The sequence below is a fragment of the Somniosus microcephalus genome, chromosome 9 (assembly GCF_052327205.1).
Source record: "Somniosus microcephalus isolate GS21.2 chromosome 9, FLI_Smic_1.0, whole genome shotgun sequence".
Lineage (NCBI taxonomy): Eukaryota > Metazoa > Chordata > Chondrichthyes > Squaliformes > Somniosidae > Somniosus > Somniosus microcephalus.
Window position 1 is genome coordinate 33,709,128 of NC_140995.1, and position 15,452 is coordinate 33,724,579.

General features: G+C 42.5%; 1 protein-coding gene across 6 annotated transcripts in view; it reads left to right on the forward strand.

The window, feature by feature from the left end:
- lrrc1 (leucine rich repeat containing 1) overlaps positions 1-15,452 on the forward strand; it is a 231,750-nt gene that overhangs the window by 43,810 nt on the left and 172,488 nt on the right. For all 6 annotated transcript variants that reach the window (XM_085996510.1, XM_085996508.1, XM_085996509.1 and 3 more), the window contains exon 2: positions 10,618-10,735. In XM_085996510.1, coding sequence (XP_085852636.1) covers positions 10,618-10,735 — 118 coding nt within the window. The remainder of the gene's footprint in view (positions 1-10,617; positions 10,736-15,452) is intronic.

The following is a 15,452-nucleotide window of genomic DNA, read 5'->3' on the forward strand; positions in this document are numbered from 1 at the left end:
CAATGAACACCTTGCCAACCTGGAACAGGTGCTCACGAGATTGCAGGAATATGGGCTACGAGCCAACCGTCCCAAATGCGAGTTCTTCAGGAGACAAATCTCGTATTGTGGCCACATGATTGATGAGGAAGGGTTGCATAAGTCGCCGGACAAGATTGAGGCTGTAGTCAAGGCTCCAGCACCGGAAAATGTGTCGCAACTGAGGTCGTTCCTTGGGTTGGTGAACTATTACCATAAGTTCTTGCCAAATTTATCTACAATTCTGCACCCACTGAACGCCCTGCTTCAAACTGCTGTAACATGGAAATGGAGTGATGAGTGTAAGCGTGCTTTTCAGGAATGTAAATGCCTAATCACTTCCAAAGTAGTATTGGCCCACTACAACCCAACACTACCGATTCGGTTGGCATGTGATGTGTCACCTTACGGCATTGGAGCGGTGCTGTCACACAAATTCCGTGACGGTTCAGAGAGGCCAATAGCCTTTGCATCGCGCTCGCTAACCTCAGCCGAGCGTAACTACGCCCAGGTTGACAGCGAGGCCCTCAGCCTGGTGTGGGGGGTGAAGAAGTTCAATCACTATCTGCACGGGCAGAAATTCACCCTACTGACTGATCATCAACCCCTGGTCTCAATTTTTAACCCAAAGAAGGGCGTTCCGGTGATGACGGCGCAACGGCTGCAAAGATGGTCACTTTTTCTAGGGGCACATCAGTATGACATAGAGTACAAAGGTACGAAACAACATGGAAACGCTGATGGGCTGTCACGCCTACCGTTGCCTACGGCGGAAGAAGCACCTGCAGTGGACCCTGTGGAGATATTCCATGCGACCATAGTCGAATGTTTGCCTGTTACAAACGCAAGTATTGAGAAGGAAACCCAAAATGACCCGACACACACTCGGTCTATTATTTGACGGTGAAGGGATGGCCAGCATATGGCGACTCACTGTTGCCAGCATTCTCGCCAAGGAGAGAACAGCTGTCAGTGTGCCGGGGAACCTTGATGTGTGGATCCCGAGTGGTAATTCCACCCAAATTGAAGGATAGAGTGCTCAATGAGCTTCATGAGGGTCATCTGGGAGGGGTAAAAATGAAGAGCCTAGCCAGGGCGTTTGTGTGGTGGCCGGGAATCGATAAAGAAATTGAGGATATGACCAAGAGATGCACAGGATGCCAGAAAGTCCAAAACGCTCCACCACAGGCCCCGCTACATCCATGGGAGTGGCCCTCATCTCCATGGCAATGGGTACACATTGATTTCGCTGGTCCATTTATGGACTCAATGTTTCTAATCGCTGTGGACGCCCATTCGAAATGGCCAGAGGTCATTAAAATGTCCTCCACCACCACGGAGAAAACTATTGCAGTCCTACGGACCATCTTCGCCAGGAGTGGGTTGCCAGAACAGATTTGTTCCGACAATGGCCCACAGTTTGTGTCTGAGGATTTCCGGAGGTTCCTGAAGAATAATGGGGTGAAGCATTACACATCTGCCCCATATCATCCAGCCACAAATGGATTGGCTGAGAGGTTTGTTCAGACCTTTAAAAAGGCCATAAAGGCAATGTATAATGACAACATACCACTGCAACACAAGGTGGATAACGTCTTGTTTGCTTACCGGAATGCGACACATGCAGTAACCAACCAAACTCCAGCCGTACTGTTTTTCAACCGGAGACTAAGATGTCGCTTGGATTTGCTCAAACCAAACATAAGACGAGATGTTGAGGATAAGCAGTTCCAGCACATAAATGAGAAGCCAACCAGGAGCTTCAAGATAGGGCAACCAGTCTTGGCCCGCGACTACCGAACAGAAAAATGGCAGCCAGGAACGATATGCACACAGCAGGGACCACTAATGTACACAGTGGACGTTGGAGAGAGCATCGTGAGATGCCATGCTGACCAGATTCTAGAGTCACAGGAACAAGCCAAACCTGTACCACAAGCATGTGCACCTGGTAATGAGCCCAAAGTACAGATTGCGTCTACCTCAGAAGCAGGGGTATTGGAAGCTGACGAACCAACCAATGACAATGAGCCAGAATTGACTCCACCGCCAGAACAGGATACTCGAGAAAGGCGCTATCCAGTCAGGATCAGGAAGCCTCCTCAAAGACTGAACTTATAAATGACTATTTCAGTTGATGCATGTAGTACCGAGAAAATTGTAATTGTAATTAGTTATTATTTAGTTGTTAAATGAATGTTATGTACTGTTCATCTAAAAGGGGAGGAATTGCTGTGTATGTACCTTTTTAAGGGAATAACTGGTCTTAGACTGCAGTACCAGCAGTGACCACCCCTGTATAAAAGGCCCTAGCAGGCTTCTGTATTTTCAGTCTGACGCTGCCTCCTGTTCAGTAAAGTACCTGTTAAACTGTTCTCCCGAAGTCCGTGTATTATTGAGGCGCGGACTTTACACATTCCATCTGGACAGGGTGACTTTTCCACTTTGAGGACTGCCAACCTTTTAAGTACCGTCTCTTAATCTATTTTTCTCTCTATCTATTTTTATCCTACCTAATATCGCTACTACCTCCTCCTTAACTGCTACATTGGCAGCATCCTCTTTAGTGAAGACAGAGGCAAAGTACTCATTTAGGACCTCAGCCATTATTCGCACTTTTTACTTGACTCACACTTTTTTTGATTGATTTTCCCACTCGCGTCAAAAGGATTTATCTGTTAAGGTATTGATTGTTTGTAGCCCAATGACTCTGGACACACTCATTCAAGCATAACTCTTCTGATAAGTGTGATGTGATGGGCACATGTCAGACACAAGACTTTGAATTATATAGGAAATGTTGCAGTAGTGGAATAAATTAAAACTAATTTCTCTCTTCACCCTGATTGTTTTCCCTCTTTTTCTGCTTTCATTTGCCCTCTTTAAAAAGTTGTAAACTGGACATTAGCATAAAAATTCTTTGTGAACCATTTGGGAATTATAGTCATTTTCATGATGGGATTTGAACACTCGACCTCTGGTTTGCAATGACCATCCATATAATTGTAACTGCTACAGAGAAAGTAAATCTGGAAAACTACTTGAAACTAAGTTGTGAGAGTTGGACAAGGACACTGGTTCAAATTAAAAATGGCAATTTTCGGAAGTTCCTCACAGATTGATCACTGCAAGAAAGTGACTTCTGGATATAGTAATGGAGGTGCAGCCCTAGTATTATTTAAGAAACAGTTGGATGTTCCAGTGGCGAGACTTTAGAATTGTCGTGGCTGGTTGAATTATGATAGATTGAATATCCTTCCTCATCCAGAAATATCTTGTGAACCCATTATCTTTTGACTCGGCAAGAGTACTAAAGTGGCCAATTTTAAACAAGCAAATGCTTTTGCTGGACCAGTGGAGAATGGAATTTCAGACAAATGAGTTGGGTCTTTGTAAGCTAATATTGCACCGTGTAATGCCCAAATTACGGTCACTTAAATTCTCTCAACACCAGTGAAAACTAATCTGAATAATAAGCTCATGTACAGCCTTGGAAAAACACACTTCCCAAAGGGCTTTACGGTGAAGGAGTGCAACGTAAGCCCCGATCGTGCGCCTTTCTCTGTTATTATGCTTCCTGTTTTTGTAAACAACTTCATTGACACACCTGGTGGTTTTATGATGCGTCTTATGGAGGACAGATATTTTTGGGTCACTTTTAAGTTGAATCATCTAGGTTTTAAGTTTTGTTACCTTCATCAGTGTGGTTTGGAACTTGCTTGGTACAGCACAGTCATGGTCGAATCTGTAAAATAATAAGTGTTAATTAGCAAAGGAGAAGTGAAAAGACATGTAGGTCATCTAGCACCGTATTTGAACAGACAAAACTCCAAGGTTGAATGGGATGATAATTGGTTCTCATGCAGTGAATCGGACAGAAAAACTCAGATAATGAATGGATGTTAATGCTTTCTTAATTTGGCAGTTTGTTAGTTAACACACAGCCTGCTGACATAAAGGATTAATTGTCTCCTTCATAGCTTTGAAATTAAATGCACGAAAAATGCGTTAAGCACGGTTAATTCATTTTTGTGTGTTTAAAAATGAAGTAATGTGGTTTTTTTGCTAATCCAGTGAAATCTCCACTGGCTTTTCTTCTAGTTTTAACCAGGTTTTGATGTTTACCACTCATGTATTTATGTAATCAAGCCTTCACAACAAAGATGACTTGCAGTATATCAAATAGACTGAGCCAAACAATTTGTTTTTTGGGTGGGGAAGAGCAATTAGAATTGATTGTTATGCCAATTGAATCAACAATGTAGCAAGTGTGAAGAGAAAATGATAGTTGAGGCTGTGGCGTATTTAGCTATTTCTTGGGCTAGTGACCTGATTCTGGAGCCCATGCACATTTTTTATTTTCAATCTGAGCCCCTAGGCAGTACCTTGGCAGTCTTTCTATCAAAGGCCATTTTTAATATACCTTAAAAGGATTGAAACATTTCAATAATGTTCTGAATAGGAAAAGCAGAAGAACGAACTCTGGTTTCTGAAGCGCTGCCAGAATTGGTGTGCCCTCTAATGTCAGTGTGTACTGTTCTCTGAACACGAACAGCTGATGTGTCTTGTGCTGTAACAAGTAAGCAAGCTTTAATCATTTTCAGCAGAAAGGTTGTCAGAAGTGAACTTTTGAAAGGGAATAGAATGCACAAAATGGTTTGTCATTGCCACAGTGTGTTAAACCGAGAGTTTAGTTTTTAATTTCTGATTTACTTTTTCCCCCTCCTCCCAAAAGTTGTGGGAATAGTGAGGAATGTTGGGTGATTGAATTACATGGAGTCTACAGCATAGAAACAGCCCATTCAGCCCAACTGGTCTATGCCGGCGTTTATGCTCCACGCGAGCCTCCTCCCACCCCTCTTCATCTAACCCTATCCGTGTATCCTTCTATTCCTTTCTCCCTAGTGTGCTTATCTAGCTTCCCCTTAAATGTCTATATGCTGTTCACCTCAACTACTTCTTGTGGTAGCGAGTTCCACATTTTTACCACTATTTGGGTAAAGAGGTTTCTCCTGAATTCCCTATTGGATTTATCGGTGATTATCTTATCTTTCTGGCCCCGAGTTTTGGCCTCGCCCACAAGTGGAAACATCTTCTCCACGTCAGTTAACAATTGATCTAGCATCAATTGCTGTTTGCGGACAAGAGTTCCAAACTTCTCCCACCCTTTGTGTGTAGAAGTGTTTCCTAATTTCACTTAGAACAAGCTCAGTCACCTCCACCAATATGTCTCTTTCCTCCTCGCTATCCTCCGAGCCACTAGAGCAATATGGTCACAAGTGCTGGCAATTAGCTTTCCTTTTTGAAATAAAAATCACAAGATGAAAAGTAGTTTACTATTAAAATGGCTTTGACGATTATGGCTAGGAGGAATAAGGAGACCACATACCGCTTGGATAGCAAGAGTCTAAATGGGGTGGAGGAGCAAAGGGATCTTGGGGTACAGATACACAAATTACAAAGTATTGACGCAGGTTAACATTGCCATAAAAAAGGTAAACCAAGCACTGGGGTTCACTTCCAGAGGAACAGAACTGAAAAGCAGAGAAATTATGTTGAACTTCTAGACAAGAGAAGGCTGATGCGGGATTTAATAGATGTCTTTAAAATTATGAAGGGGTTTTATCAGGTAGACGTAGAGAAGATGTTTCCACTAATTTTTAGACTCTGCCCACTGTACCTGAACCCCCAAGTCTCTTTGGAACTCCACTGTTTTTAGCTTTTCATCATTTAGAAAGTACCTTGTTCTATCCTTTTTATGTCCAAAGCAGATGACCTTACATTTGCTTACATTGAAATCCATTAGTCACAGTTTTGCCCATTCACTTAATCTATCAATATCCCTTTGTAATTTTATGCCGTCATTTACACTGTCACCTATTTTTGTGTCGTCGGCATATTTGGATATGTGGCTTTCTATGCCATCGTCTTAAGTCGTTAATAAATACTGTGAATAGTTGAGGCCCAACGCAGATCCCTGTGGGACACCACTAGTCACATCCTACCAATTAGAGTAACTGCCCATTATCCCTACCCTCCGTCTCCTGACGCTTAGCCAGTTTCCTAACCAGGTCAATAATTTACCCTCAATTCCATGGGCTTCAACCTTAGTTAACAGTCTCTTATGAGGGACTTTATCAAATGCGTTCTGGAAGTCCATATAAATAACATTTATAGACATTCACCTGTCCACTACTTTAGTCACCTCCTCAAAAAAATTCAATCAGGTTTGTCAGGCGTGACCTACCTTTCACAAACCCATGCTGGCTCTCTCTGATCAACTGAAAATTTTCAAGGTGTTCAGTCACCCTACCCTTAATTATAGACTCTTGTGATTTCCCAACAACAGATATTAGGCTAACTGGTCTATAGTTTCCTGGTTTCTTTGGGATTTCCGGCATGCTATCCTCTTCCTCTACTGTAAATGCTGATGCAAAGTAATTATTCAAAGTCTGCCATTTCCTTATTATCATTGACCATATCACTGATACCAGTTTTCAAGGGGTCCACATTGCTCCTGACCACCCTCTTTTTCCTAATATAATTGCAAACATTTTTTGTGTTGATTTTGATATCCCTTGCATGTTTCTTTTCACACTCTGTTTTTGTAGCTCTTACTATCTGTTTTGTGACCCTTTGCTGTATTTTATATATTTCCCATTCGCCAGGATCTGTGCTATTATTTTCATTTTTGTATGCTTTTTCTTTAGAGTTTTATCCTGTCCCTCACCTCTTTAGTCGTCCTTGGTTGTTTTTTTTGGCAAGTGGAGCTCTTGTTGCTCGGGTATAAACTGGTTCTGTATCACATGAAAACATTTTTTTGAACGCCTCCCCCGATCAGCTGTTGTTTTACCCAATAACAGATTGCCCAGTTTACTGTGGACAGTCTCTGTCTCAACCCGTTGAAGTCAGCCTTACCTGAATCTAAAATCTTAGTAACTGTTTTGCGTTTCTCCCTTTCAGACACTAGGTTGAACTCGATCATGTTATGGTCGCTGTTCGATAAATGTTCGCGCACCTTTAGGCTGTTAACTAAATCTGTCTCATTACTCACTACTAAATCTAATATGGCAAGCCCCTTTGTTGGTTCTGGGACATACTGTTAGAGAAAACTATCCCGGACGCGCACAAGGAATTCACTACCTTTCTGACAGGTGTTAGTCTGCTTATCCCAATCTATATGAAAGTTAAACCCCCCCCCCCCCCCCACCTCTTTGAAACCACCCTGCAAAATAGTATTTTACTTTTCATTTTGAAGGTTTGCTTTAGCTAGAAAATGATGGCAGGGGTGAGTGGTTAGGACTTTGGGGATAGGGGGAGTGGGGAAAGGAGAGTAAATTAATCAAGTTTTTAAAAAAGGTACCATCATCTAACTTTTACTCTTCCATAATAAACTGAATAATCGCGTTAGTTGCTGAATCTGTTGCCATCACTGTTGTTTCGTTTAGCCACTATCCTGTCGATAAACCGGGGATTGCCCTCCACGACCATCCTCTTTTTTTTTAACCCCGGGCTAAAAAGGTTAAATTATGAGGACAGATTGCATAGACTAGGTTTATATTCATTTGTGTATAGCAGATTAAGTGGTGCTATAATTGAGTTGGTTAAGATTATTAATGGATTGGATAGGGTAAATAGAGAAAAAACTATTTCCTTCAGTGAGGGAGTCCAGAACAAGGCGGCATAACATTAAAATTAGAGCTAGGCAGTTCGGGATGATGACAGGAAGCACTTTTTCCTCACAAAGGGTAATGGAAACCTGGAACTCTTTCCCCCAAAAAGCTGTTGAGGCTAGGCCAATTGAAAATTTCAAAATTGAGATTGATAGATTTTTGTTAGGCAAGGGTATTCAAGGTTACGGAGGCAGGGCGTGTAGATGGGGTTGAGGTACAGATCAGCCACGATCTAAATGAATTGGCGGGACAGGCTCGAGGGGCTGAATGGCCGACTCCTGTTCCTATGTAAGAGGAGTTTTCATATTGCTCCTGTGTGATAAGTAAAAGGAAATACGGCAATTGTGGCCTTGGGCTACCCAATCACAGGCAACATCTGTAAGTCATCTGGATTCAATTAAAAAATTTTCAAAAAATGCAAATCTTTATGGTAAACTTAAGACTACATTATGTTTATAGAACACACTGAAGATCGGTGGTTTTTTTGGGCCTAAATCATCATCATATGAGTCAAGCCCCTAAAGCCCACTTACACGTGCAGGGTCTGTGATGGATTTGGCCAACATCACACTGCAACTATCATTTCCAGTCAGGTCTTTTTTTTAATATATCCCATGTATTGATTTTAGGGGTGACCTCTTATTTAAAAAAAAAAATAAAAATAAAAATAATAATTCATGAAGAGGGATAATGAAGAGCTGATAATGACTATAATGTGAAGATGGAAACACAACAAAACGAACGTACTTTCAAAAAATGCATACATTGCATGAATAATGTCTCTGCTTTAGACGTTGACCAAAGTGATTACTTGACTTAGGTTTATCTTTGGTCTGGGTCAATATGCTTTACAAAGGGAGGTCAAAATTGTTCCATCTCCTCCAATCAAAGCTTCCCAATCCTTTTTAAATCACATTATTCATACTATATGAACACACATGCTTTCATTTTATGTCTAAGCTGTTGGTTTTACTTTGTAAGGATGCCTCTTGAAGGCCTTTTCCGTTCTCAGTTATGAACTGGAGCTGCTGAGACAGTAATGTATTGGAGGGGTGTGTGTGGGTGTATTTTGCTTGTTGGGGAATGTAGTGGCTGCCCAATATGCTTTCCGTTCAGAAGGTGGAAAACATTTCTCAATTAGCGGCTCGAAATGTTTCGTCACTTTTTTTCTCACTCCCACGCTCCCCCAAGATTGCTGTGCAATTTAATCTTTTGTAAATTGTGATGTACATTTGGCGGTCTTGCCATCTGTTAACGTACCATTGTTGCTTTGACATTTAGTGTAATTAAGTTTGGTGGGAGATGCTATTGTTAAACAACTTGCTTCAACTTCAAAAGGACCAATCTCGTCTTAATACAAGAATCAGCAAGAGCCAGTTTCAGTTTCTGTCCATCGTGCCATTACAGGTGGAGGTGAATAGATCTCCATAAGTCAAGTGTACAAACACCAGAGACTGTGTCTGACTGAGAGTTTACCAGAACAGACTTGGCAAACAGTTAATGTAGTGTACATTACTGATAGACACCATACGGCACAATCATATACGCTTGTTGCCTAGGATCATTTTATTTATAAATTTTATCTGGACAGAAATTTGACCTGTACAAAAGCCTTTTGAATTGACTGAAATGCAGTACACATTCTTCAGTGAGCAATTTACCATGATTGAGGTTAATTGTTAGATTTAGTGTACATTAACTCAGTATAACAGATACTTAAAGCTGTTTATAAGAGCTTGCAGAATGGTCCCGTCGTTAACCTGAGGAAAAGGTGTTTGGAAAATGCTTGAACTGTAACAATAGGTTCACGGCAGAAATTTCTTGGAGGCGGTAAGAATGCTTGGTGAGAGAAAAATCCATCCTTGTATTGAGAGGAGGCACTGAGTCTTGGGTTAATATAATGTACATTATTAGAGCGTAGTTGAAGGAGCTTTGTTCTGCATGTAGTTTGTGCTACATCTGATATCGGTGTGCTTCACTTACCACTGGATGTTGGAAGCTGAAAATGTGCCAAGGAAACCCCTTATAACTTGGGCATGCTGAAGAAATAGGTTTGTGGAATGCTGTTAATTATTTTGGGAAAGTAAACAACTTATCATAGTATTAGCAAATGTATGTGTGATAGCTACCAACTCCAACCATCATTGAAAATACCGCTGATGAAATCCCCACTGATAAATGTACAAGCTTATAAGTGGTAGTTATTAGCATTGGGTGTTTTGTAAATGTTTTGCATTAGGTTATTATACTTGCAAAAGAGTTACAATGTAGTCATTTTGGAAAATCTTGTACCTTGCAGGAACATAATGGGATATGTGTAATTTGTGTGTGCTGGTTGAGTTGGCAATATACAGGAAACTCTTTTTTATCCGGCACAGATGGGACTGACGTGCCGGTTTATCAAAAAGTCCAGATTACAGTGAGTTATAGTTAAAAGGTACGAGAGCTCGTACACAGCAACAAATCCAAGCTTCCCTGTTGCTTAGCAACAGCTGCAAGAAGCCCGACCACAGACCAAGCGTCCCTGTTGCTTAGCAACAAGTGCAGGAACCTCTGATTCCACAGCCAAGAATCAAGAAACGGCCACTAATATGAAGAAAAACTTAACTGAACCTACTCCTGAATTTTGCTGGTTAACCGAGATTTCCGGTTGTTTGGGTGCCGGTAAATCGAGAGTTTCCTGTACTGTTAACCTGTGAGTACTGCCATAAAGATGGCCCATGTGAAAAATGAGGTGGGTTCCCCTTGTTAACTGGAAGCTGGAGTAGCTGTTGTCAAGAAGTAGTCATTCATACAGTTCAAAGCCTGTAAACTGTTTGGGGATTTGAAAGTTTGTCTGTTAGAGGAAACAAAAACATGCATTTATTTAGTTAGAGTTTTGTTTTCCCTTCAGAATTGTCCATAACCATTTTTTTTCACATTTCAGCCATTTTTCCAACTTGTGAAGTTACGAAAACTTGGACTAAGTGACAACGAAATCCAGCGACTTCCTCCAGAAATAGCAAACTTCATGCTGTTAGTAGAGTTGGATCTGTCCCGAAATGGTAATTTATAGGAGTGAGCTTTTTAAAAATAATTTTGTGCCATTGTCAACATTCTCTTAACAGTTTGATTGAGGCGGTCCTTCAATCTTTAATTTTAGCTCTTTTCCTGCTTTCTCATCTTCATTCCATCCGTTTGTCCATCGTTAGTTTACATTTCTCTAGTTTCTGCTTTTTCATCTGTACTTTTTTGTAATTTTTTAAGCAATGCTATTTAGTTACTGTAAAGTCGCAAAACTGTTTACTTTCCTGTTTAACGTGCCTTTACTATCACTTTGCATTGGGAAAACACGAGCTGACTTCCAGAGTTGAGGTGAGAGTGACTGCCTTTGACATCAAGCCAGTATTTGACTGACACTGGCACCAAGGAGCCCTTGTAAAACTGAATCAATGGTGATCGGGATAAACTTTCCAGTGGCTAGTGTCTTACCTGACACAAAGGAAGATGGTTGTGGTTGTTTGATGTACATCATCTCAGCCCCAGGACATTGCTGCAGGAGTTCTCCAGGGATGTATCCTAGGCCCAACCATCTTCAGCTGCCTCATCGATGACCTTCCCTCCATCATAAGGTCAGAAGTGGGACTGCTTGCTGCTGATTGCCCAGTGTTCACGTTCACATGCAGCAAAGCCAGGACATCATCCAGCTTGGGCTAATAAGTGGCAAATAACATTCGCACCACACAAGTGCCAGGCAATGACCATCTTCAACAAGAGAGCGTCTAACCACCTCCTCTTGGCATTCAATGGCATTGCCATCGCCAAGTCCGTAAAGATCCTGCAGGTCGCCATTGATGAGAAAGTCAACTGGACCAGCCACGCACATGGCATGGCTATCGCCATCCCCTCCCAAGTCGCACACCATCTCAACTTGGACATATATCCTTCATTGTCGTTGGGTGAAAATCCTGGAAATTCATTGTGGGAGTGCTTTCAGCACATGGGCCCGAGCAGTTTAAGACGACGACTAACCCCCACCCTCTCAAGGGCAACTAGGGGATGGGCAATAAATACCGGCTTTGCCAATGATGCCCGCATCCTGAAACTGAATATTTTAAAAAACTGTTCAGTTTCATCATTTTTTTTTTAAGTAGGATCATAAAATGCAGATTGCAGGTTGGCTGTGCTAAGAAATGTTCTGATTTTGTATTCTAGTATAGTGTAAAAAAAAATATATTTCTTAGCCATCATGTGGTAGATGCTGTACGGTGCTTCCCTGTAGTGCTCTGGCAGCGAGCCTGAACTTTGACCTCCTAGGAGCACAGCCCATCATTTATACTAATGTAACAACTTTTTAAGTTTGCAGAGTTTGAGCTGTTTTTGTGCTGTGGGCGCATTGTCCATTGGGAGTTGGGTTACCCAGAGAGCATCTATAGTGAGTATACGGCAGCACAGGGGAGGGATTTTGTTGGAAGTGTGTGGGTGCAGGGAAGTCGCCTTTTTCACTTTGCTGTCTCTCTTTGTCGTGTTTCTTTTTGAAGAGTTGCCAGTGTTTGAATCAAAAGTAGAAAAACAAATGAAGCAAGATAACCACTGAGTTATTCACAGGGCTGCTGGTTGGAATGGAATGGTGGTCTAAGAGAGTTCTTTGTTTCTGGATTGCTGTAAAGTGTCCCTTTCTCCAGGTTAATAGGTTATTTCTGGGATTGTCTGTGTACGCTCGTGTTATAGTGGGTGATGACCGGGGTGGGGTGGGGTTTGCGGGGAGGGTGGTTGCAGTGTAAAGCAGAGGAGGAGGGGTCAGCAGCAAACCCATGCTCAGAGGCTGTGATCCGAGGTGCTCCAGCTGGTAGTACAGGAAACTCTTTATTATCCGGGACCGGCGTGGTGCCGGTTTATCAAAGTCCGGATTACAGAGAGATATAGTTAAAAAGTACGAGAGCTCCGTACACAGCAACAAATCCAGGCTTCCCTGTTGCTTAGCAACAAGTGCACGAACCCCAGTTACACAGCCACAGATCCAGGAACTGCCACTAATATGAAGTAAAACTTACCTGAACCTACGCCTGAATTTTGCCGGTTAACAGATTTCCGGTTATTTAGGTGCCGGTTAAAAGAGAGTTTCCTGTATGTCTGAGCCTGAAAGATAGTTGTTCTCTTGACAATTTGCGGGGAGCTCCTTGGTGATGCTCAGTTCCTCTGGTGGATTTAGGAAGGACTCTTTTCTTCTTAGGCAGTCCCTTGGAACCGAGGATAACTTGCTTCCACATTAAAAATGAGTTCTCAGGTGACTGATTAGTCCAATGCGGGACCTACAGACTCTGTCACAGGTGGGGCAGATGGTGGTTGAGGGGACGGGTGGTGGGGTACTTGGGTTGACGTGCGCTCCTTGCGCTTGGCTTCCGCTTGCTCCCGGCGAAGAGACTCGAGGTGTTCAGCGCCTTCCCGGATGCTTCTCCTCCACTTTGTGCGGTCTTGGGTCAGGGATTCCCAGGTGTCGGTGGGGATGTTACACTTTTTCAAGGAGGCTTTGAGGGTGTCCTTGAAGCATTTCTTCTGCCCACCTGGGGCTCTCTTTCCGTGCCAGAGCTCCGAGTAGAGCACTTGTTTTGGGAGTCTCGTATCGGGCATGCGGATAATGTGACCCGTCCATCGGAGCTGATTTAGTGTGGTCAGAGCTTTGATGCTGGGGATGTTGGCCTGAGCAAGAACACTGACAGTGCGCCTATCCTGCCAATGGATTTGCAAGATCTTGCGGAGGCAGCGTTAGTGGTACCTCTCCAGTGCTTTGAGGTGCCTGCTGTACATGATTTAGGAAGGACTGCAGCTGAAGTGGAGCTCTGACTAAAAATACCCAACCTCATCGACGCTGATCTGAACAGAGCAGTGCTAAAACATCACCAGTCTTCCTGAGACAGGAAGCCACAGGTAGTAACGCAAAGCGGGAAAATGCCGGCCCCTCTTCAACAATCTGTTGGGTTGTTCTTGAAGGAGGAATTGGAGCTGATGCTGGTGAGGGAAGACAATTTTTGTAAATGTGTTTTTTCACTGTTGTGAAATTTTTTTGATTTGGTAGTTGCTGAAGGTCTTAATGGGAAGGGGGAGAGTTAAAGAACCAGGATGTTGGATGTGAATATCTTTATTGATGATGCCTTAGGACAATTCACTACCCACATAAGTTGATGCCCTCCAAATTAATTCATTATATGAAAGTGTTTTGACTCCTTTCCGTGTGATCAGTTAGTGACTTTATTCAGCTTTGGACCAGTTTTGAAGACAATACCAAAGTTGAAGGGATTGTTGTCTTTAAACCACTGCTGTAATTCATATTTGATTTAGGTGACTGCTGCTGAGGGTCTTTTTAGAGAAAAAAAAAAAAATTCTTTGTGTGAAAGATTTTGAACTTCTTTGGATCTGATTAACTTGAAGGTTTTTGCTTCCACTACCCTACCTGGAAAACAAATATTGATCACTGCGTGGAGAGGTGCTTCCTGACATCCTAGCCGGCACAAGCTCAACTGGCCGAATGGCCGCCTCCTGTGCTGTAACCATTCTATGATTCTGTCTGAAATCAACCAGTTTTAGCTATAGCCCCTTGCTCTACTATTCTAACTTGCACTGAAGTCATGCTCTGACTTTTCTCTATCTGTACCATTATCGATGTTATATAGGATATTAATGTCCCCTTTAAGTTGCCTCCTTTCAAGGTTAAAGCGTCCCAGTTTCTCTAGTCTTTCCTCATCTCAATTCTCTGAAGCTTAGCGATCATAAGAACATATGAAATAGGAGCAAGAGTAGGCCATACGGCCCTTCGAGCCTGCTCCGCCCTTCAATAAAATCATGGCTGATCTTCGACCTCAACTCCACTTTCTCGCCCGATCCCCATATCCCTTGATTCCCCTAGAGTCCAAAAATCAATCAATCTATCTATCCCAGCCACTCAATGACTGAGCATCCACAGCCCTCTGGGGTAGAGGATTCCAAAGATTCACAACCCTCTGAGGGAAGAAAAATATCTCCTCATCTCAGTCCTAAATGGCTAATCCCTTATCCTGAGACTATGCCCCCCAGTTCTAGACTCTCCAGCTAGAGGAAACAATCTCTCGGCATCTATCCTGTCAATCCCCCTCAGAATCTTATGTTTCAATGAAATCACTTTTCACCCTTCTAAACTCCAGAGAATATCGGGCCATTCTACTCACTTTCTCCTTGTAGGACAACCCTCTCATGCTAGGAATCGATCTAGTGAACCTTTGCTGCACCCTCTAAGGCAAGTATATCCTTCCTTAGGTGTGGTCTCACCAAACCCCTGCACAATTGCAGTGAGACTTCCTTACTCTTGTATTCCAACCTCCTTGCAGTAGAGGCCAACATACCATTTGCCTTCCTAATTGCTTGCTGTACCTGCATGTTAACTTTCTGTGATTCATGTACATGGACACCCAAATCCCTCTGAACACAAACATTTAATAGTTTCCCACCATTTAATAAAGTTCTGTTTTTCTATTGTTCTACCACATTTTCCTACATTATACTCCATCTTCTTGACCACTTACTTAACCTGTCTATATCCCTTTGCAGACTCTGTGTCCTCCTCACAGCTTACTTCCCCCCTAGCTTTGCATCATCAGCAAACTTGAGTCAGCTTTATGACTGTTCAATTCACTCTGGCTTACTTGTTTCCCTGAATGATTAGCTTTGTTGAACGCTGAATACCATCATTGGTTAGTTACGCATCATCTGTAGTGTAATTGTGAAACCAGTCTTTCTACCAATTTGTTC